Source organism: Netta rufina, assembly GCF_964035555.1.
Source record: "Netta rufina genome assembly, chromosome: 20".
In the NCBI taxonomy this organism is placed as follows: domain Eukaryota; kingdom Metazoa; phylum Chordata; class Aves; order Anseriformes; family Anatidae; genus Netta; species Netta rufina.
Genome location: NC_140144.1, coordinates 7,430,420 through 7,452,481, shown reverse-complemented (window position 1 = coordinate 7,452,481; position 22,062 = coordinate 7,430,420). Strand labels below are relative to the sequence as shown.

The 22,062-nt window shown below is 57.6% G+C and overlaps 1 protein-coding gene across 1 annotated transcript; it reads right to left on the bottom strand.

Moving 5' to 3' along the window:
• Nucleotides 1-6: 6 nt before the first annotated feature.
• On the bottom strand, nt 7-21,333 carry RALGDS (ral guanine nucleotide dissociation stimulator). Its single transcript, XM_084299316.1, has 18 exons — nt 21,029-21,333; nt 6,256-6,366; nt 5,586-5,779; nt 5,263-5,337; nt 4,905-5,098; nt 4,385-4,506; nt 4,047-4,262; nt 3,819-3,922; nt 3,433-3,517; nt 2,690-2,767; nt 2,505-2,591; nt 2,161-2,193; nt 1,815-1,936; nt 1,598-1,693; nt 1,262-1,463; nt 771-1,130; nt 517-631; nt 7-332 (listed from the first exon to the last, which is right to left on the bottom strand). Exons 1-18 carry the CDS (start codon nt 21,200-21,202, stop codon nt 157-159), a joined length of 2,544 nt encoding a protein of 847 aa, XP_084155442.1. The 5' UTR covers nt 21,203-21,333; the 3' UTR covers nt 7-156.
• Between the last annotated feature and the right edge of the window lie 729 nt (nt 21,334-22,062).

Below are 22,062 nucleotides of genomic sequence, written 5' to 3'. Positions count from 1 at the left end.
GAGAGGCGGAGGCCACCGGTTGCCAAAGCGCCCTGGCTCTCGGTGCGGGCGAGGGTCGCTCCTCGCCGTGCCGGTGGCACGGGGACCAGCCACAGCCGGGCCCGGAGCAGCCTGCCCCCAAGGCCCCATCGGTGAGGGGTGGCAGTGGGGCTGAGGCTAGAAGATGCCTTTGGCGATCTTCAGGCCTTTCTGCTTCATCCTGGGCAGGGTGGAGCTGGAGCCGTGCTTGATCTTCACCCCCTTGGAGAAACCCCGCTTCTTCAGCACGAAGTCGTAGTTGGCGGCCGAGTTCATGGCGTAGAAGACGTTGGCGTTGTCGGGGATTTTCAGCTCTAGAAGTGTCCAAGGACAGGGGTCAGTTGGGCACCCCGAAAGGGGCTGCGAGGAGTCCCTGGGGGCTGGCACCCCCCTGCTGCCACCTCCCGGCCCTGCTCCCCCCTGTGCTCCCCAGGCTGAGGTGTGGTCAGCTGGGGAGACAGCCAGGGCCTGGAAAGCCTCCCGCACCCCGGTACGCACCTCTCTCCTCCGAGATGATCTGAACGAGCTCGTAGTCTTCAGGCCGGTCCCCGTCCAAGTTGTGTTTGGCCATGGCCTTGCGAATAACCACCGGGGTCTTATCCTGGCTCGTCACCTGCAGGCACAGAGCATTATTAACCAAAGAGGGGACAAAACGCTGCAAAACCTCCCACCTCCATCTCCTCCCGGTGTGGGGCATGCCCGCGTCCAAGCGCGACGAGCTCCCCCCCCTGCCCAAATTCCCCGCTGCTCACCAGGATGCTCTTGTACATGTTGCCGTTGTCCACGGCCAGGCTGACACGGATGATGCAGCAGTCGTCGACCTGCTGGTTGTAGAGGGGCAGCGAGAGGGACGAGTAGCTGGAGATGCCGGAGACCGAGCGCTTGTGGGTGCGGGAGGCCGTCACCGGCGTGGAGGAGACGGAGGAGGACGAGGCACTGCTGGAGCCCGAGCCGATGCCCGACGTGTCCAGGGAGGAGAGGGAGGTGGATTCCCAGAACTGGAGGGCAGGGAGGAGAGGGGATGCGGAGGACACAGTGGTTTTAGCTTCTCCATCAGCCACAGACGGGGTGTACGAGTGCTGGGGAAGGGAGGCCAGAGGGATCTCACTGCCCTGCGCCAGCAGAGGACGTACAGCCACCGGAGGCGTGAGACCCCGCCACGCCGAGGCCCTCAGCCCCAAAGCAGGCTGAGGGCTGTCCCCACGTGAAGGGCACGCCTGCCTCCCCATGAGCTGCCCCGTACCTTCTTCTCCTGGCAGTCGGGGGACTCGGGGATGAAGCTGATGTTGATCTCCTCCACGTCCGAGCTGCTGGAGCCGGCAGAGGTGACGCTGACCGAGTCGGTGGCGTCCCCGCTGCACAGGTACTGCCCGCACTTGAGCTGGTCAAAGGACTTGGAGTGGGAGCTGCCGCTGGCGCAGGGCTCGCTGCTCGGCGGCTGCCGGCTGCCGGGAGGGACAGGGGCAGGATGAGAAGGGAGTGGGATGAGGAAAGGATGGCCCAGCACCACCGTGGCCACTGTGGAGATGGCATTGGCACCCGCCTCCGCCCCGCATCCCGCTGGGACGAGCGGACTCACTCGCTCCATCGCTTGATGATGCCCGTGTTCTTCTTGGCCTTCAGCGTGTTGCTGGCTGACTCCGACAGCGGCTCGATCTCACACGACAGCCCGTAGCTGGGGGGAGAGGAGAGGAAGGTTGCAGCTCGCCGGGGCAAGGCAAGGGCTGCAGAGCTGGAGGCGATGAGCCAGGGGCTTCCCTGTGCAGCAGCAGCAGCTCGGCCCCGCTCGTGCTCACCTCTCGGCCTCGCTGAGCCGCTCCAGGCTGTGGAACCAGTCCACGAAGTGGTCCTCCTGCGTGAAGCTGTAGTTGTTGCAGGCCGACTGAAGCAGCTTGATCTGAGCGATGACTTCAAACTCCTGCAGCCAACGGAGGCAGTCAGAACGGATGTTTGCCAGCCTCAGCGCGCACACACCCCTAAAAAGCTCAGCCCTGTGCACAGAGATCTCCCTCCCCAAAATGAAGAACACCACAGCAAAGAAAAAGAGAGATCGACCCCAAAGAGACCAGCAGAGCCTGGGCTTGCACAAAGCCAGCCTCCTCCCTCCACCCAGCTGTGCCCATGCCACGGTGAAGCTCTCACCTTCCTTCTCTTCTCAAAGTTGATCAGCCCTCCCTGGAAAAGAAGGAACAGAGGTCAGTGGGAAGCAGGGGAAGGAGAATTGCTCCCAGCCCTCTCTGCCTGCCCAGCTTGGAGCCGCTGCAGTGCGGGCTGTGCCCGCCAAGGGGCAGTGCGAGAACGGCCAGGGAATGGAGGCACAGGGGCAGCGCTGGATATAGGACACAGAGGGGGAAGCGTTGGATATAGGACACACAGTGGGGCAGAGTGAGATGTACGGGGAACCGCCCCCATTTTCCACTCCAGGCTGTGGGGATGCCTGGGTGGAGGAAGGAGAGGGGGAGGAGGATAGAGACGGAGGTACGTACGTCCAGGAAATCCTTCATGGCGGTGTCGAGCATCACCAGGTCTGTGAGGAAGGTGCCGAGATAAGGAATGGTGCCCTGCATCACGCCCTGGGGGACAGCAAGGGACAGCTGGGGTCAGCGAAGAGCTGAGCCCAGCCCACAGAGCTACCAGGAAGGGGACACGGGAAGGGCCGTGCCCCACTCACCATCTCTCGCTGCTGCTGCTGCCGCTTCTGAGCCCTCTTGGGGTTGATCTCCAAGGTGGCGAATTTGGACGTGCCCTCCTGGGTGGTGGGGAGAGGTGGGGATCAGCGCGGGTGGGAAACCATTACAAGAGAGGAGCTAAAGTTCACACCCTCTTTTACTGGTGGAATTTGCTCGCAGAGGTTAAGAGGAATGAGGGGAAAAGGAGGAAATCAAGGCTGAGCTTTTCCATGGCAAACAGGGAGGAGAGCCTCAGTGAATAGGAAAGGCTGCTCCCATTTCCAGCCCTCTGTATAAACAGCTCCTCAATGGGATGTTTTGTTCCCTTTTGTGTTTTGTGTGATCTCAGCCCCGATCTGCAGCGAGGCTGGAAAGCTGCGGGAAGGACGCTGGGGCTGCAGCCTTTCACAGACCCCACAGCCCAACCTTAAACCAAGAGGCCTCCCGAGAGCTCTGCCCTTTGCACCAGGCTGCTCAAACGCAGCTGCCTCTGGGGAGCAGCCGTCATCTGGTGCACAGGATCATATCCCACTGCTTATCTCTGCTGGCTGAATTGCTCTGAGCGCTTCAGGCAATGACGACTTTTGGGTGGAGAAGCAGAAAGCCCAGCCTGCTCCAAACCCCCTGCCTGCAGCCCCAGCAGCTCCGCCAGGGCTGGCAGCTGGAGCAACGTGGAGATTTCTGCCAGCATCAGCCTAAGCTCCGTGTCAGACGTACAGCGATGTGGGTGCCCGCTTCCCCGTACCTTAATGAGAAGCTCCCGGCTCAGGGAGTGGTTGTTCTCGTCAGAGAAGATCTCCGAGAGCTCGTGGAAGGTGCGGAAGCTCTCCCTGCTCGGGGGAAACACAGGGGGAAGTCAGCAACGGTGCCACGCTTCCTCGGGCTCTCTTCTGCTCACCCAAATGACCCCAGCAAAGCTCACAGCTCCAGCAAGCCTTGCTGTCTGAGGTTATCCCAGGGTGTTTCGGATGGAAAGGAGAAGCAGGCAATGCTGTTTTTATTTCCTCCTTAGATCCCTGGGTTCTGGGCAAAGCCAGAGCTGCAGCGATCCCCTCCATGCATTAAAGAGCCACAACAGCAGCACAACCTCCCCTGAGACCTCCCAGCAGGACCCCAGCAGGCGCTGCTCACCGCAGGACCTCGTCCCACGTTTTCTTCAGCCGGTGAACAGCGTTGCACTGCAGAGCCGAGAGGATGGCTCGGAGGGAGGAGAAGTTCTTCAGGAGGCGGCACTCCTGGGGACAGACAAAGGGACCCCGTGTTAAAAAAAACAAAGCCAAGGGACCTGCTGCAATGCCCAGACTGCCAAACCCCAGCTCCAGGCAGGGGCAGGAGGCGAGCAGGATGGTGCTGTCCTACCCGAGCCACTTCGATCCACCGCTCCACCACTTTAGCCCTCTGCTGCGGCTTCAGGGACCGGTCTCCGAGACACGTGGCGATGACGCAGTTGGCCACGCTATTGAACTGCGAGACCGTGGCACGGATGGTGGGTGCCAGGTGCTCTTTGCCTTTCTTGTCTCGCTGCGACCAGATGCAGCCCAGGCAGTGGTAAGGCACCACTTTCTTAAACAGCTCCTGGAAGATAAGGGGATGGAGACAGGTTTTTTTTGGGAAAAGAGGCAGCCAGGAGCAAGGGAGCAGGCAGGCTTGTGCCCGGAGCAGCAGGTGGGCAGAGCACCTTCTGAGTGAGTACTCACAGCATCCATCAGCGTGAACTGTTCCGCCACCATCTCTGGGGAGAAGGAGAGGAAATCCGACTTCCCGTCCCCGACCCCGTTCTCCTCCACCAGCTGGAACGTGCAGCCGCCGTGCTCCACAGCTGTGAGAAACGGCATGAAGCTGAGCACCACAGGGCGGCCACGAGCTCAGCACCACCCCACACATCCCATGCCAGCCCCTGCAGACACCCACAGCCCACCTCAGAGCTCCTAATCTCCGTCTGCTCAAATAAACTAGGCCCAGGTAGAAGGACGGGCATTTTCACCTGGATACCAACGTCCACGAAGGATTAAAGGCAGATTAGCTAATCCCCTAAGAAATACCACCTCTAGTTCAGCTGGATTAGCTTCCCGGTGTGTCTCCATGTAAACGCAGGCAGTGTTTACAGGGGTTTTAGCCACGTGGTGAGACCAAAGGCTCTGGAGACCCTCAGTGCTAACCAGTACTGCTCTCCCTGCAGCCCCAAACACCCCGGTGAGCAGGGAACCTCCATCCCACCTTCTGCTTCGGTCTCGCTCTGCTCCTGCTGCTGGAACTGGGCCAGCAGGATGCGGGCTCGGCGCTCTAGGTCCGAGCCGGGGATGTTGTGGCGCACGTAGGAGATGAGCTGCTTGAGGCAGGCGAAGTCCGGGGGCTTGCGGAAGTCCTCCGAGTACTGGTCCAGCCAGGCGCCCAGGATGGAGGAGATGGTGCTGCGAGGAGAGGAACGCGGGCAGGCCCGTGTGAGAATCGGGTGCCACGAGGTACCCGTGTGCACCCACGGGCCCGTGGGACATCGCATGCCTCCACGCATGAGCCACAGGGCCATCAGCAGAGCCCCCTGTCTCTGGGTGACCCGCAGCGTGGTCAGACTTACTTCTTCAGCTCCATCCTCTCATCCACAACGTGCCTGGCGTGGTCCCCGTTCGCCTGCACGTGGAGCTTGCCATACCTGGCAGGGCACAGCGAGGAGACAGTGAGGGTCCTGCACTCAGCTCTGCCTCTTCTCCCTCCACATCTCCCCCGGGGACCAGGATGAGCATTTCCTCCTCAACCCACCCCAAAACCTTCGTGCTGATGGGGCTGGGAGAAGCCCATCAGACCTCCACCGCGTGACAGAAGATGCTGGAGCTCTCCTGGCCGAAGGGGCTCGGGCATCAGGCACCCCCAGCTGCATTTTGGGGCACGGGGCAGCCTCACCTGTTGAGCAGCAGGTCCAGCACTTGCTTGGTGGTGGCGAAGGCCCGGTACGTGCACAGGAAGATGGTGACGTAGGTGGAGTCATTGCCCTTGAAGGCCGAGACCAGGTACTCCACCAGCTTCTCCAAGGTCCCAGCCTTTATCGTCCGCACCTTACACGTCTCGTAGAGGTTTAAGGCCGACTCGTTCTCAAACTGCCAGGACAAGGAGCACGAGTCAGTGGGCTGGATGAAGCAGACACATGCAAGCACAACGTGGTCCCATCAGCTCAGCAAGAGCTGTTCGGGTCTCAGCTGGGGCAGGGACCCCTGCAGTGCCTGGGACTCCCTGATGGGGTTTGGGGACAGGGAAGCCCCAGGGTTGCTGAAATCCAGCTGCAAATCAGGGTTGCCCCATTTTGCAAAACGAGGCTTCAGATTGTTTCCCTCAATCCTTTTTCCCATGGGGCAGAGGACAGCGGTGCTCCCAGGCCCCCTCTCCCAGATTAAATACCTCATTTAGGGATAAGGCTTGGAAGGAGCTCCCAGACCAGGAGCATCCAGGGGCACAAGAAGAGGGCAGGATGCGGGCTGGTACGGACCCTGCCAAGCCCCCAGATCAGATCACCCTGTCTGGCAGGGAAACATCACAAAACACCCCATGGAGCGATGCTGGCCGAGCCCCAGCTTACCCCCAGCCACCGCTGCCCTTTGTTGGCCGTGTGATGGAGCTGCACCTTCCGGAGCGATATGCTGTAGATCACACCATCCTCCAGCTCTTCTCCGATCTCCTGTGTGGAGCTCTGCGTGAGACAACACGATACACCATGAGATAAGGAGGGTAACAGGTGGCAGAGGTGCTCTCGTGAGCCTGTACAGGGCGTCCTGGCAAGACAAAGGGATTTTGCTCCCCAAACCCAAAGCCGGCAGCAGCAGCCCTTTGGGGCAGCTGGACCCAGAGCCTGCACCCAGGAAGAGCCAAACCTCTGTGTCCCAGCTGTCTCCCTCCCAGTGGCCTTACGGGCAGTAAGGTGACATTGCTGCTGGCTCTGGATATAATCTTGGTAATCTGCCCCAAGCACCTCAAGCACTTGCAAGCCATTTTGCACCATGGATAGCAAATAATGGCCGTGAAACCAAACTGCCCGTCAGCTCCAGGCAGTGTTGGCCACGCACACTGGGCAGAAACTCAAGAGGGAAGCTCAAATCTGGGGGAAAACCCCAGTGAGCAGCAGTGGGGTGGCCTCAGGGACAAACAGACAGGTTGCTGTACCCCCGGGGCACATCCTGACCCAGCCACGAGGCTCTTCTTTCTGCTCTGGGGATGTGGAGACCCCCCCAGCCCTCTCCCCACCATGCTCTGCTGAATCAGCGCCTCCCTGAGAGGATTTCTGCAGATCCCTCAGCGGGGATCTCCCTCCCTCCTGAGCAGGGGGAGGTGACCACACTCAGGGGCACAGCACGCTGCCAGCCCACGGCTTTCCCTGCAGCCTGCAGGGCACGAAACCCCCCCGTCCCAAACCGCTCCCCGTGGACACGAGGACCACGGCTCCAGTCGATGCCGCACATCTCAGGAGATGCTGAGCAGAAAGCACCAAGCACAACCTGAGCAGACAGATCCAAGCCTGCTCTAACCTGCTCCTCATCACCGTCCTTTATCATCACAGCAGCGATCGCCGTGTTATTACCACCCCGTGCTCACGTCAAACGCTTGTTATTAGCGAGGAATTAAGGCAGAGAATCACAACCAGCTCAGAGAGCAAGGGGAAAACTTTGAAGAGCCTCTTACTCACAGCTGTAATGAATGAGGACAGAGAATCCCTCAGGACAGGGTTATTGGACTTCTTCCTCACTTGCTACTGAACCTGCTCTTCTCACTTCATGCCAAGGCGTTTGGCTTGCTGAAGCTCAGAGGTGCCACGAGGCTCCTAACTGCAGCTGTGAACACCCAAACCCATCCAACCGACCCTGGCAGCACCCACGCAGAGACAGACAGAAATCCTGGACGCCTGCATCCATCTTCCTCTGTGCTCTGGGATAAGTTACAGCAGAAATGTGCTTTCAGGTATAGACAGGCCTGAATTTCCAGAGCGAAACGCACTCACCCACCAGCAAGGTGTGCCCTGAGCCTTCCTGCACATCTCCCTCTTGTCTCAGCAAGACTCTGGGCTGCTGAGAGCCCTGCCAGAGTGGCCACCCATGCCATCAGACATGAAGGTGAGAGCAGTGAGGTGCTCCTGGGCCAGGTGAGCTGTTCCCGACCCCACAAGCTGCTTTGCCTTAGCAGGGAACCAGGGGGACCGGCACGACCCCAAAAGAGCTCTGTCGACACCACTGCAGCCCCACGTCCACACCAGGCACTTGGAGCGATCCCATGCCAACCCAACTCGATCCCATGCCGACCAGGATGTCTGTCTTCCCTCTGTGGAAGCTGTTTCCAACATACAGAAGGAAAAGTTTTGGAAACTTCCCAGTTTGGGATGGAGGAAAGCTCCGGCTCCAGCAGGACGAGACCCCCACACAGCCTAACTCCAAAAAGATATTTGGCTAGGCAGTTATAAACCCCAGACACAAAGAGCCATCCAAAACCAGATGCTTGTTGAGATGCAATTAAATTAATAAAGAAATCAAATTGTAGGAGAGGACAAAATGTCCCAGGATCAATGCATGAATCATTGGCAGCTGCTGTGCAACTCCAGTGGAAACTCTTGCCACAAACGCAAGGGTTTCCACTCTTGTATTTCATGTCACGTGCAGAGGGTGCACCTAATTTTAATGTGCGTAGAAGCAAATTTCGTTTCCTTCCTATATTTGAGACCGTCGGATTCATTCATTTTCTGTCTTGCTGACTCGTGCGATGTCCCCTGAAGTTCCCCCTTTGCAAACCACACGCACAGAACGCAGCTTCCGAGCGGTTTCCAGCTAGGCTCATGCCAAGAGCCGGGCGAGCTGCTACACTGGTACATTTTAAAATTTGGTTATTTATATTCTGCGTGAGCTTCCTCTTTCCTCCTGCTCTTTCTCCGAGATGCTGATTGTGCATTCGGCACATGCTCGTTAAAAACTAACGGAGCAAAAAGCAGCAGCAGGACACAGCCGGGGCAGCCCCACCTCGGCACCTGCTCCTAACCCACAGCTCTCCCTTTGCACGTGGGGAGATGAGGGACCAGAGGCAGGGCTGGCAGAGCCCAGAACCCCCAGCCATGGCTTATAGTTATGGGATGAGCACCGACGGCTCTGAAATCCTACCTGCCACTCGCACCAGCTCCCTGTAGGACTTCCAGCAAGTCAACCAAAGAGAAACGTCCCCAGAACGGTCTCAAAAGAGCTCTGACAGACAAGCACGGGTAGATTTTGCTGCTGCAGCAGGTATTTGTTGTCTGCTGGACTTTTCCAGCTTGGAAAGCAGAAGGGAACGCGAGTGAGACCTCAGTGGCACAACCACAGCCTGGCACCCACAACCAAAGCCTCCCTCACCAGCACCTTAACCTAAAAAGCCGAGCAGAGGTGTGGGTGAGCAGCCCCTTCCACTCACTGCACTGACTTGGTAGCAGAGCTGCGGCCAGCAGGCCCAGGCAGCACTTCAAATGGTTGCAGCAAAATTCAGCAAAGCTTTTCCGTGACAGCGCTAACTCTGAGCACGTCGATGGTTACGGCATTTGCACCCTCCACCAAACTCGTATTTAGGAACTCAGCTTCCCAGAAAACAGGACAGAAAGCATTTCAAGAAAATGGGCATCAAAAAAAGGGAAGACATCAAACCCAACCACGTGCCCCCAGTTTCTCCCTCTCGGCACGCAGCCCTGCTCCTGCTCGGGTGGGGGCACGGGAGAACCCTTCGCATGTTGAACGGGGGGGGAATGGGACAAAATTCTGCGAGAGCTGGAAGCTTTTGCAAAAAAGCAGCCGTAAGTGAACTCGGCAGGAGTTCATCCCCTGAAATATGAAACTGGAGGCCGCGCCAGATGGCTTGCCTGGTTTCAGAGACCGCCTCTTGGAGCCGCGGATAGCCCTGGGCTGCGGGAGCAGTGGGGAGCTCCGGACCTGACTTCAAAGCCTTGGTGACTACACCAGGGAGGAATTCCTGCTCCGTGCAATCAACTCTTCCACTCCCGGGCGCATGTTCTGGTACACAGCACGGCGCTGAACCCCACGTCTTCACACGGAGGTTTAATAACGAGCTCTAGGATTTAGCCAAGCAAGCCTGGAAGAAGGGCTGCAGCGTCAGGGACAAGGCACAGGGCAGCAGGGAACCTGCCTTTGCCCCTTCTCATCAGCTGAAGGGGAGAAAAATGCAAAATCCCAACAGCAAGGAAGATATTGGCTAGGAAACTGCATTCTAGAAAGCATTGAGATAAATCACAAAGGTGGGTTTAGTAAGACAGGAGCCCAGCGCAGGATTAACTGTGACAACATTCCTGCACATCACACACAATTAGCCAACAATTACCAGGTCTTCACAGCACTGGTCCCACGTGCCATGGCTTAGTGCATTGGCCTCCAAAGGCACAGAGTAATGAACTGTTAGTGGGAAAAGGTATTAATTTCAGCACACACGGATGAGACAAGACTGCTTAAAGTGCTTTTACTGATGCTCCCTGAACAACAGCTGGTTTAAAGATCAAGATGTTCGTGTTACTCTGCTCCCTTTCAGCTGGGCAACACAAAATGTGTGTTCTGCAGGTGGTACAACGGGTTTGGACTTTGCAGTCTCCAGTCCCTTCTCACAGTAATGCCTTCCCACCAGCAATGGGAAATTGGCACTTCCAGAAACGAAAGAAACCCAGGACCACGTCCTCCACAGTTTACACAAGCCCCAAGTTCACTTTTGTTTCACCCTGGGGAGCAGATCCTGAACCCATGCAACGCACGGCAGTAACTTTGGGGCCTCTTATGTAAACGAAAATGCACGGCATTATGTAAAAGGAAATTAGAAAAAAAATAAATCCACCTTCATCTAGTGAAAGGAAAACAACTTGAGTTCCGTGAACCACAGATACAGACCGCAGAAGCAGAAGTGCCCTCTGTCCTGCTCGCCCAAAATAAGCGCACGCAGCACAACACCCTACAACACCCTGCCTGGTGGGGACTTCCAGGCAAAACCCCCCCCAGGGCTGATGTTCCCCCCCAGGGCTCTGCCGGTCAGGGTCAGCCCTTCTGCTCCTCGGTTTCCTTTCCCCAGCCGTGCTTGGGAAGGCTGCAGAGACCACCCAGAGGCAGCGCTGAACCTCCCTGTGCTTGGGGAAAGGAAACGCGCCCGGTGCTGATGGTCACCCCCAGCACGTGCTTTGGATCAGCAGCCCCATCGAGGCCAGGAGCTCCCAAACACCCACCCAGCAGTGACCAAGCTTTGCTGGGTGTCACGGCTGTCTCCAGCCAGCACTCCAGCTCGATCCCAGGCCGTTCCTCTCCCCCTGTGCTGTATCACATCGCTGCTGATGGAGCTCGAATCCCGGCCCCTGCCCCGCACGGAGCTGCAGTGCTGGGGTGCTCAGCAGATGGATGTGTTTTCTTCTTCGGGTTTTCGACACCCTCCGCCTTCCTTCCTGCCTCCTCTGAGCCACTTCAGACCAGGAACGCTTCCAACAGCCCATGAAAAAATAATGACAGAGGGGGAAACAGGAAAAGAATAGAAAAAGGGCCAGAAGCTAAACTTAAACCCGCTGTGAAAAGGGGGTGTTTTTGCCAGGATACCAGGACAGTGGCAACAGCTGAGGGCCTGTTCTCACCCATCAGCTGCTTGGCTCTGCAGCCGAGGCTCCCTGACAGGCTCAGCTCTGCTTCTGCTCTGCTTCAGGTGTTTAAGCAGGGGCAGCTGCAGCCAGCAACCACGGGGAGCAGCCAGGGGCCATAAATCCCCCCCTGGCACCCCCAGGCAGGGATGGGTGGCGGTGGGGACGTGTCACCCCCATCTGCCTCGCAGGAGGCTTTGGCACCTCTTCCATCAGGGCCTGCCCGAGGGCACTGTTTGAGACAGGGCAGGCCTGATCCTGCTGGCGGTGCCTGCGTCCATAACCCAGCGTGCTTGGGGAGGATATTCAAAGGCTGCCGTCTCCGCCCGTGTGGCTTAGGGAGAAGAGAAAGCAGCGGCTGGAGGATCTGGTACAAAGGCGTCTTGTGACTCGCACACAGTGAGTCAGTGGCTGGAGCGAGGATTAGGAGCTCAGTGCTTGGGTCCAGAAACGAGACAGAGCAGATACACTGGATTCCTCCCCCGTTCGCGTTTGTTTTGCTTTCAGAGAAAACCCCGAGCCTTCCCACACATCGAAACTTTTTCGCTCTTTTTATGGTCTGGAAGTCGAGAATGGGACCTGCAAAAATGCTGCGTGCCCACTGCATCCCTGCCGACCTCTGAGGGCTGCAGGAGATCGGCCTTGCTCTGGGGACTCCCCTGAGAAAAGCAAGCCATGTCTGCCGCTGGCAGTGCCAGAGACACCACAGTGGCTGGCGGTGTCACTCCAGACCCTGTGTTCCTTACACCCTGGGGCACACAAAGACCACCAACACCTCCAGGCAGCTGCATCCTAAGCAAAAGCCCAGCCTAGGCTGCCCCTAGAGCAGGACTCCCTTCACGCCTCCCACCCAGGGACGTGCCAGGAAGGGCTCCCTTCACAGGCTGCTGAAGCGGAGCAGAAAACTGAGAGCAGCAGGTTTTGCTTCCTCTCTAAGTTCATGGAAAAAGGATCCGGCTGACGCAGCAGTTCCAGCTCTTGCTCCACATTGCTTCGCTTTGCGTTCGTGATCACTTTGGTGTGCGTTTCTGCAGCATCCCCGCTCAGCGCCAACGCCTACCCGGCCAGCCTTGCTTACGAGGGACGCAGCTGGCCTGTGCCTGCAGAGCCACCGCTCCGCTACGGACTCACCCGGAGGGCAATTACTGGAAGTGAAACCAGAACCACGTGGCTGGTGACAACTGGTGTATAAAAAATTAATGCCTATTGCTCTGTAAGAGTAAATAAAGATCAAGTGGTTCACGGTAAGTCATTTTGGCTCGGAACAAAAGGTCTGTATTTCACCGAGGTGGAACGGAGAAATCTGCAAGGAACGTCACAGAAACGAGCTCCAAAACTGAAATGCATTTTTTTGTCTACAGTAGCACCTGTAGGTCTCACGCAACATGATAGCCCTGTAACGCTTCGTTCAGATGTGAAGAGAACAGGGTGTGTGTGTCCCAAAGAGAAGACAGTTAAGCCTACCTGTCTTTGTAGTACCCTGTTGATTCCAATGCTGGAACGGGGCCCTTCACACCAAGCGTGCTACCTCTGCGTCAGCAAGAACCGCAGCGTGGCAGCCAAGGGGAAGCGCCTGGGTCGGCGTTGGAGCTGACAGACCTTGCAACTCACTGGGATGCTCACTGCTGAGCTTTCAATTATGCCTTCACACACGTTCACCAGTATATTTCTGACTTCAGGACCAGCACAGGACACACAGATCTGTTTGTCGTTGCATTTCCAGGGAAACACTTTGTCCCTTGCATGTATCAGCATTTTCAAGCTAGCGAGTTCCCAAAAGTCTTTACATTCCCAGAAACACAAAGCCTTCAATAAACATTCTCCTGCTCTCAGCTTGCAGCCTATGTGCCAGTCTAGCCAGCCAAAAATTTAATTTTAAACAGCATCAATTGCCCTAAAACCAGCTTCTTTGGCCAAACCTCCCCTTGCCCCCACCACGTGGGTGACCTGCACGAAGGAAGTGCACAGCTGGGGCTGGAGTTTTGCCCACGCTGTTCCCGAGCAGCCTGGATAACCTGTACATAGCTGCCTGTGCACTCACTTACCGGCTGTGGCTTACAATGGGGGGAAAAAAAAAAAAAAAGAAAAAAAAAGTAGTCTTATCTTTCTGTCATCTCAAAGATGCACAGATTGGGGTGGACAAACTGGAGGCTGCCCAAAACCCACAGCTGTCTGGCTGCCGTCTGGCTTGTGGTAACTGCGCTGCAACCCCTCGCTTTAATTTGAGCAAGATTCATTTCGATTCAGCTCAGACACCTCCTTAGCGTAGATAAACTGCACCAAAATAAGCCCTCGTGAAGTGAATGTGTCCACCCATGTGTTTACATTGGCCTACGTCGACTTATGTTCACTCCACCGAAGCTGGTGCGATCGAAGCGTGGGCAGGATCGCCCAGAACGACAAGCCCAGACCCCCCCCCCGGCCCCGAAATCCTGGAGGAGGATGCCTGGGAGGTGGGGGGAGGCTCCCAATGCCCCCAGCCCCACAGCAGGGCAGGCTCGGGAGCTCTCCCAGCCCGGCTCAATGCCATCACTGTGCTCCCGGGGCCGCAGAGGGGCTCGCGGTGCTGGTGGCACGGGGATGGCCTCGGCGGATGGCTCGCTCTTTGTGCGTGCGTCCGCAGCGGGGTGACCCAGTAAACAGCTGAAGCAGAGAAAACGCACGAACAATCCAGGGCAGGGAGGCAGCAGCGAGGGGCTGCTGGTGAAAGGAATAAAAGCGAGCCTTTGTTCGCCGGCCGTGCCCCTCGCACCCAACTCCCACCCCGGCCGGCGTGACGTCGGGTGCCTCCATTCGCTGCGGAGCCGCGGGCTGACCCTGGCTGGTCCCAGCCTCCTCCTGCCACCCGCAGCCCCCTCCACATCCCAGCTGTGGGCTTCTGGCCACCCCTTTGCTCCAGGAAGGGCTGCCATGGGGCTGAGCGGGGGACATTTTGCCCTTGGATGGCTCCCTGCCACCTCTTCCCCTCCCTGCGGCTGCTTTGCTGCCTGTGGGAAGCTGGAAGGGAGAAGAGCAAGCGCTTTTGCCTTGTAATCAAGAAAATCTCAGCTTCAGAGCATTACTTAACTAGGTGTCAACGAGGCAGTAGGTGCTATATAAGCAGGTACAGAGGCAGGAGTCAACAAGCCGACACCTGGGGGGCCTGCAGTCAGGATGCTAAGTCAACTAAGTTGGTCTGATTTCCACAGCTGAAGCAACTGAGAGTTTAATTTTAATTGGCACCTTTGGAGAGAAAACAACTGGAAAGAAAAAAAAAACCTAGCTGGTGTCAAGTGCCTGAACATGCACTCCGGGAGCCCAAGCAGCGAGGCTTGGACCCGAGCCCTGCCCCGGGAGCTGGGTGTGCCGGATCCTTCACATCCAGAGAGGCTGTGGCAGGAGAAAGGCGGGTGTCTGGGGTGGGATGTGTCCCCCCCAGCCCCAATTCCCTCCCTAGTTACTAGGACCCATATCCCTATGCCTGTAAATGCGGCTCCTGCAGCTGACCCTGTCTGAGCATCAGCCAGAGAGGGACCTGCAGCAGCAAACCCTCTGCCAGCGTTACCCAAAATGTGGGGGGTGCCCAGGAGAGAGCGGGCAGCTTCAAGCGGGGTTATTCCACTTTCCCATCTACCCTCCCCTTACAGGCAGTCATTCCCTCACATCACAAAGCTTTTTTTTTTGTGACGAAACTACACCAAAGCCTCGCTGTGCTGCATGCAGCACTGGGTGAGCCAGCATGGACCTCGCTGGGCTCGTCTGCTGTCCTGGGCTGGATGGATGCCTGGTACTAGGGTTGAGCATCCCCATGGCTTGCCCTCTGCTTCAAAATGTTTCAAAATGAGTTTTTGGGACAAATCCAACCAAAAAGTTGACTCACAAAATGACAGTGGGACAGCGTCAGTGCAAAGTGGGAGGCAGCACCCACATTCCTGCCCCGGCTCCTTTCACGTGACATTGCCGGACCAAGCTGGGTCATCAAGCCTCGAGCATTCCCCTCCTCTTAGAGACAACTTTTGCAGGGGAATGTGCTGAAATCTGTGGAAATGAGGACTGGGAGAGAGGGGTTTTGTGGGGTGCCACCCCAACGAAGCAGCCGAGGGAAGGAGCACTTTGTGTGACGCCCACAGCGCACCATGGCTGTGCTCTGAGTCACCACCAAGCACGAGCTGCGAGGGAGCCCAGCCCCGGCTGTCCCAGTGCCAGCTCCCACTGCAGCTCTGGGATGGGATCTCGCAGCCTGTGCCATCCAGAAAATTAGAAATCCCAGCGAGATGGCCACCAGCAGCCTTGGGCTGCGTACTGTGCCCTGCCCAGTGTGGCTGCCGGATGGTTTCCTGAGCCGAGGCCAGACCTAGAGCAACCCGAGCCCAGCACACATCATTTCACGACCAAAACACCAACCTCAGAGGTGAGGGCTCTCAGCTTTTGTGTCACCATGGAGACACGACCACTGCAAAGGGCAGGGAAACACTGTGGTTTTGCTCCCTGACATGAAGAGCAGCTCTGGTAAGACGGGTAGCAAGCCCTTCAAAACCAGGTCTCCACACAGGCCCTCGGCTCAGCTGCTGTTTGTTAAAGTGTGGTTAGCAGAAAGAAAAGCCACACTAAAAATAATGCCTCAGCATTCCAGATTAAGTTGCCTCTGATGACTTTCCTCTCCAATCTGTGCTGTTTGCAAGTCAAAACAACTTTTTATTATTTTTTTCCCCTCTGCCGCCAGCTCTGAGGACGTGGCCTGCTGTCTGGCAACTGGAGCCACCTCCATCCTGCCTCCGCAGTGCCTGGGGTCCTGGCGTGCAGGGCCAGGGGACACCTTGCCCCATCCCATAGCAGGGCTCGTTGACATACCGATGGTGGAACAAAAGCAAACTCAGTGCCGCCGAGCTATGCAAGATAAACAGGCCACGTGTGTGCCTCTGTGGTGCTTCATCCCCACCAGTGTTTCACTGTCACATAACTACCAACCATCAGGTGTGCTAAACTCTCGCTGGTTATCTAATAAAAACGTGGTGCCCTGTAGGAACCTGTACGAACGCAGCCCTAGCTGTCAGCTTTAGGGATTGTTTGCATATCATAAACACGAACCAAACCAAAGGCAGGGAGAGGAGCGGCGGTGCTGGGCGCTGCAGCCACCACTTCATCGCACTGAGGCAGATCGGCATGAGCTCGCTGCCAAGATTTGGGAAGGACTTCTGCCTCTGGGAGAGCTGCTGCCAGGTGTTACAGGAACAAAAGGCCACTCCACAAGAGCCCTTCTGCAAACACAGCATTACACGCGTGAGCACAGCCACTTCAGTGTTGGCCAGCCGCAGCACCCCGAGCCGGCTCGTCAGGCAGCGCCTGCTTCCTGCCCCTCGCTTATCAGGCCCCAGCCGATCCCCGGGGAGCGGCTGGGATCACTCGTGCCAAAGCTGAGGGCTCCCTAACAGCTCAGGAGCAAAGTCCAGGCACATTGGTATTGCAGAGGGTGCTGTGCAAACTGGATGGGCTCTGGGGGTCAGGGCTGCACCGTGTGGTCAGTCCCAGTGGTGGTACAGGAACGAGAAACTCTGGCAATTTAAGGAGCCAAACTACTCGGTTCTTCTTCCACCACCCACAGCTCTTTCAGGCTTGTACAGAGACTGCGATATGGTTTCAGCGTGATGCTCAGCCAGTTTCTCTCAGGCAGCAAGCACCTCCTCATACAAGCATTCACGCCAGGCTCATCTTTCAGCGCACAGATGCAGAGTGAAGGTCCCGCAGGCCTTTGACGAGCAACACACGTTTTGTGTAGGCCAAGGATGCTGCCCTTGTGTCTAACCCGGCACTGTGCACAGGAAGAGCATGGGATAAACAAAGCAATGTATGGAAGGCCTCCCCCCAGCTGCAGCGTGCTCCCTCGCCCGCCACAACCAGCCTTGTGTCCAAATCCTGCTCCTTGGCTACAGCTTTCTCCTCCCCCCTTGCTGGGTCCATGGGAGATAGAGAAATACTTGAGAACTGAAACAGCCCTGCTGCAAGCATGCATCCAAATAAAAGGAACACAACTGCTTGAAAAACAGTCACTCAGTCAGCTCTGGAGATAAGAGTGCTAGAGAAAGTACAAGCAGGGGGTGCCCAGCCTTTACATGTGGTCTGCAGTGACCTAAATAAGCTCTCTGCTCCTTCAATTACATGTCCCTCGGGGGATGCAGCGGCCGGCAATCAGAGAGGCAGAAAGTGTGATGGAGAAGCCACTCATGGTGAAGTCAGACCTATGGCCAGAACAACTCGCACGGCCCTGAAAACAGGCTGTGCTCTGGCCTGAAATGTAGGATGGCTGCTGCCAACCACCCAGCACCACAGCAGAGGAGCTGAGCGAGTGAGACATCCCTGCAGCTCAGCAGTCCTTTTGCTCTTTTCCTGAAAATTCCATCCTTTTGCTCTTTTCCCGCAAAATCTGAGCACATTCCACCCCCAAGCCTGGGCATGGGGAAGTGTAGAAACTCTCCAAGCTTGCATTTAGTTGTCCCAATCCCACACCCACAGCTGGGACATAAAGGGCCGTAGCAGAATGACAGCGTGATCTGGGGGGCTCTGAAGGGCCAAGTGAGGACCCTGGGGACCGAACAAGATTTCTGCCAGGGCTGCCAATCCAGCACTGAAGCCTCAGTGAGATCCCTACCCCTATGGAAACAGGGCACGGCGGCCCCTGAGTAACACGATCCTTATACAAACACATTTTGGAACCTCTCCCCAGCTTCTAATGATATCAACTAATAATCAAAAATCCCTCCCGCCTCTGTTCTTCCCCTCCTGCAGCAGCCACCAACAATCAGCATCTCAGCTTGCTCCCAGCCTCGCCGCCGCCTCCAAACCCTTCTGGAAGGGAGCCACAAGGCAGGTCCCCAACCGAGGAGTACCAGCAGATGATGTTCATCTCGCAAATTGCACGGGGCATATCAGGTTGTGCCTCAGGGAGGGGAAGAGGCTGGGAGAAAAGGATCTTCTTCCACAGGCACCACTGGAAGCTAAAAGAAAATGGCTTTTAAGAGAGATCTTCACCCCTCCTTCCCGGCTATAAAGCAAAAGCACTGACCTCCAAGGCATCCGGGCTGAGCAATTCAAGTTTTCGAGGATGTGTTAAGCAACTGAAAGTCTCCTAATTGTTCAGAAAACAAATAGAGCCAAAATAGCAACAATACAAGCTTTTTCAATATGCGTCAGCCCTCACCATTTGTCTGGAGATTCAGTGATGCCAGTCTCATGAAAGTTTCAGTCTGTGTCATCTGCAGTTGTGTTTACAGCACGCATCTCCAGCAAGGAGCAGGAGGAGAACCACCAAATAAATTCGCACTGGGACACTCACCGCTGATTTGGGCTGGATTAGAACCAAAAAGGACAAAGCAAAAGGTGTGCAAAGCAGCTTGGCCAGCTAGAGAGGCTCCGTATAAACTTTCAATTTCCCATGGTTAACATCAGCAGGAGAATGCTTGGCAGCACGTGGCTGCGAGCCCTCGAACAGCCACCTCGGCGCGGTGCCTGGCAGATCGATACCGTTGCTTGGGATACAGGCAAAGGGCCCTGCCACTGACAGCCACCCGCAGGGGCTCAGCAGAAAACAGGATCCATGTTCCCCACCACCTGTTGAGCAGCTTTCCAGGGATCCTCTCTATTCCCCTGGGACCAGGCATGGTCCCCAGCAGCTGGCACGGCCCCGAGCCCAGCTCCGTGCCAGTGCAGGGCCGAGTGGGGAGCACAGCCCTTGGTTTCCAACACAGGGACAAAGTGGAGCTCGGCAAAACAGCGATGGTCTACAGGGGGCATTCAAATAATCCGCCTTCTCCTCCCAGGGTGTATCTCGCAGAGAAACCTTACCCGGGGATTACAACCACACCAGGCTGCTGCCAGCACAGTTGTCGCAGCAACTCTGCTTTCTCTGCCTTTTGGCATGCTTTCCCCGGTTGTGCAGTGTAACGACAGCGAGCAAAACCCGCTCCACACGACCCAGAGAACAACACGAAGCCCTCAGCCAGGAGCATGAGGAGGTGAGAGGCTCTCAAAGAGCCTCTGAGCTGCTCAAGAGGCAGTGGGTCACCAAACCCCGCTCCAGGCTGTGCCTTTCCTCGCCTCCGCTCGCGAACGGATGGCACGGAGGAAGGAAGAATTTGTCAGCAAGTTCCTCAGGGCCGGGAGGAAAGGCCAGGCGCTGGGATGCAGCACGTTAAGCAGCACGGAGCCATGTTACAGCCCAGAGGGGAAACCTGGGCAGCGAGGACAGCAGAGGAGGGCTGGAGGACGCTCGCCTCTCTCTGCTATGCCGAGGCCACTCAAAGCCACTCTCAGCCCCCAAAACTTCGCTTTCGCAGCCTCCATTCCTCGTGCTACAGCAAAACCCCTCCTGAGGTGCAAGGCCTCATCCCCTGGGGTGCACAGGGCAGCTTCCCGGGGGGGGGGGCAGAAGCACGACGAGCCGCATCGCCCCTCTTCTGCCCCCTCCCCGCTCCTCTCGCTCCCCCTGCCAAAAGCACGGCCCTGCAGCCTCCCGGAGCGCGGCGGGCCGGAGAGGCTGGACTTCCTGCCAGACATAACACGAACCAGATGATGTGCGCCGAACAATGTCAGCACGCCCACCCCCAGGAGAGAGGAGCGGAGTCGGGGGGGGGGAAGCAAGCTGGATGATGTTTTTGTGAACTCTCGGCAGAGCTGACCACCAGGCCGGAGGAGAGCTGGTACAGCCGGAGCCTGAGCTAATCCCATCCCCGGCCGAGTAGGACTTTGTAGTGCAGGTTATGGGATGGATCCTTCAGAGCAGGGAGAAGGAGCCACCGCTGCTGAAATGCTGGCTCTCCTCGCCGGATATCTGCACAGTAACGTGGAGGTTTCAGCGGTGATCCCCCTCCAGCTGCCCCCCTCCAGCGGGAAGCAGCCAGAGCCACCAAGCACATCTGCAGCTGGCTCTAAATCCCAGCAAAGCCAGGCTCCTGCCCCGTGCTGATTTAACCCCTGTGCCGCCAGCCTTCCTCTGAACCAGCTCTGAATGCCAAAACCCTCCTCCAGCTGAGCTGCTCCTAACACGCCGCTTACTCAGAATCAATGACATTCCTGGCGCGCAGGAGACGATCATCCATTACGAAGAAAAAAGGCAGAGCTCTGACTCAGATGGTTCTGGGTGCCTCTGCCTCCACCTCCACGCACAGCTGCCATCAACAAACCCGTCGGGCTGAGACCTCCAGGGGACCGGCTCTGAGGCGCCCAGGGTCGAATCCAGAGCAGCACAAATATTTTGCATCCTCCAGCAAAGCCCTCCCGGTGCCCATAACCTTCCCAGGGGACGCTTATGGGGCTTGGATGAGCCTGAAGCCCTCACGGGCAGCTCAGATCCGAGCAGTTTCCTGCCTCCAGCAGCCAGGGAGCTCAAACGAGTTATTAGGGCCCCCATTTTTAGCAATCTGCCCCCTTGCCCTGGTTGCTCTGAGGGAGAAGAGCCCCTTAGCTTCCCCCAGCAGAGCCCAGTCTGCCAGCCCCTCGATGGCCCAGGGAGGGAGCGCAGAGCCGAGCAGGGGCACCCGGTTATTTAATAAATGGAAAGAAATAATAAACAGCCTGCCCATAGCTGTCCCCATACTTAACCCCGCTTTCTCCCATCCTACAAACCAGCCCCAAACCACAAAGGGGCGAGCACCAGAGCTCCTCTCCCAGCGGGCTGCGCCCCCCGTACCCTCTCCAAAACTCACCGCATCCCCCCCCAAAAAAAAAAAACAAAAAACAAAACATCCGTCTCCTCGCTCACCTCCAGCGGGGGCAGGTCGGGGTCGAGCTGGGTGAAGCTGTGCAGCACCACGGGGCTGCTCTCGCCGGCCACCTCCAGCCTCACGCCGCCCCAAAGGCTCCGCGCCCGCCGGCAGCCCTCGAACATCTTCTCGGGGGCGGGCGCGGCGGCGGCATGGTGCCGGCGGCTCACCATGGGCACCGCATCCCCGGCCAGCCCCGGGATAAAGCGGGGAGGGGCAGGGCCCCCCCAACCCTAAACCTAACCCCTTAACCCCCTAACCCTAAGCCTAGAGGGCTGGGGGGGCGCGGGGAGGCGGCGGAGCAGCCCCGATGGCAGCGCGGAGCCGAGCGCTGGTTTCCTCCCCCAAAAGCCTCCGCCCGCCCCGGGGGCTGGCCCGGCACGGCTCGGCTCGGCCCCCCGGGGGACGGAGCAGGGAAAGGAAGGAGGAGGGGGGAGTTTGCAAAGGGCGCTGCCCCCCCAGCACAGCACGGAGCTGGGGGAAAAGGGGGAAAAAGGGGAAAAAAGGGGGCGCAGGGGGACGAGGCGTGGAGGTGCCCCTGGGGGGACGTGGTGCTGAGAGGGGGGATTCACGCCCCCGGGTTGGGAGCACCGGGGTCCTGAGAGCACCGCACCCAAAACCCAGCGTGAAATGTGACCCTACTAAATCTGGATCCGCGTGGGGATTGACGGCACGCGGTAATGCTCAGCCAGGTTGCATCTCAGCACGGGGGCTCAGCCCCCACGGTGCTGTCTGTGCTCAAAGCACTGCCCAGCCCCAGCTGGACTTTATGGGGTGGTGGCCCCATGGAGATGAAGGGACATTTGTGGGGCCCCACTGCAAGCCAGTGCCAGGAGAAGGGTCTGATCCCGTCCCCGTGCCAGCTCCCAGTGCACAGGGTCCTGGACACCGGTGTATGGCCCAGCAGGGACACAGGGAAAGGGAGACTGGGCTGGGGGACATTAGGGTTATGAATCCCATTTTAGAGCAGCTCTGAGCCCCCAAGCCCCTGCTGAAACCACACCACATAACTTTGCTTTGAGAGGCAAAGAAA

What these genes read in the sequence shown, in the direction of transcription:
- RALGDS (XM_084299316.1), bottom strand. Translation starts at nt 21,202, where the DNA reads ATGGTGAGCCGCCGGCACCATGCCGCCGCCGCGCCCGCCCCCGAGAAG. An exon ending in AAGGGCAGCGGTGGCTGGGG is followed by an intron (nt 5,780 to 6,255) that starts GTAAGCTGGGGC and finishes TTGTCCTGGCAG; the next exon opens with TTTGAGAACGAGTCGGCCTT. An exon ending in CCATGAAGGATTTCCTGGAC is followed by an intron (nt 2,194 to 2,504) that starts GTACGTACCTCC and finishes CTTCTTTTCCAG; the next exon opens with GGAGGGCTGATCAACTTTGA.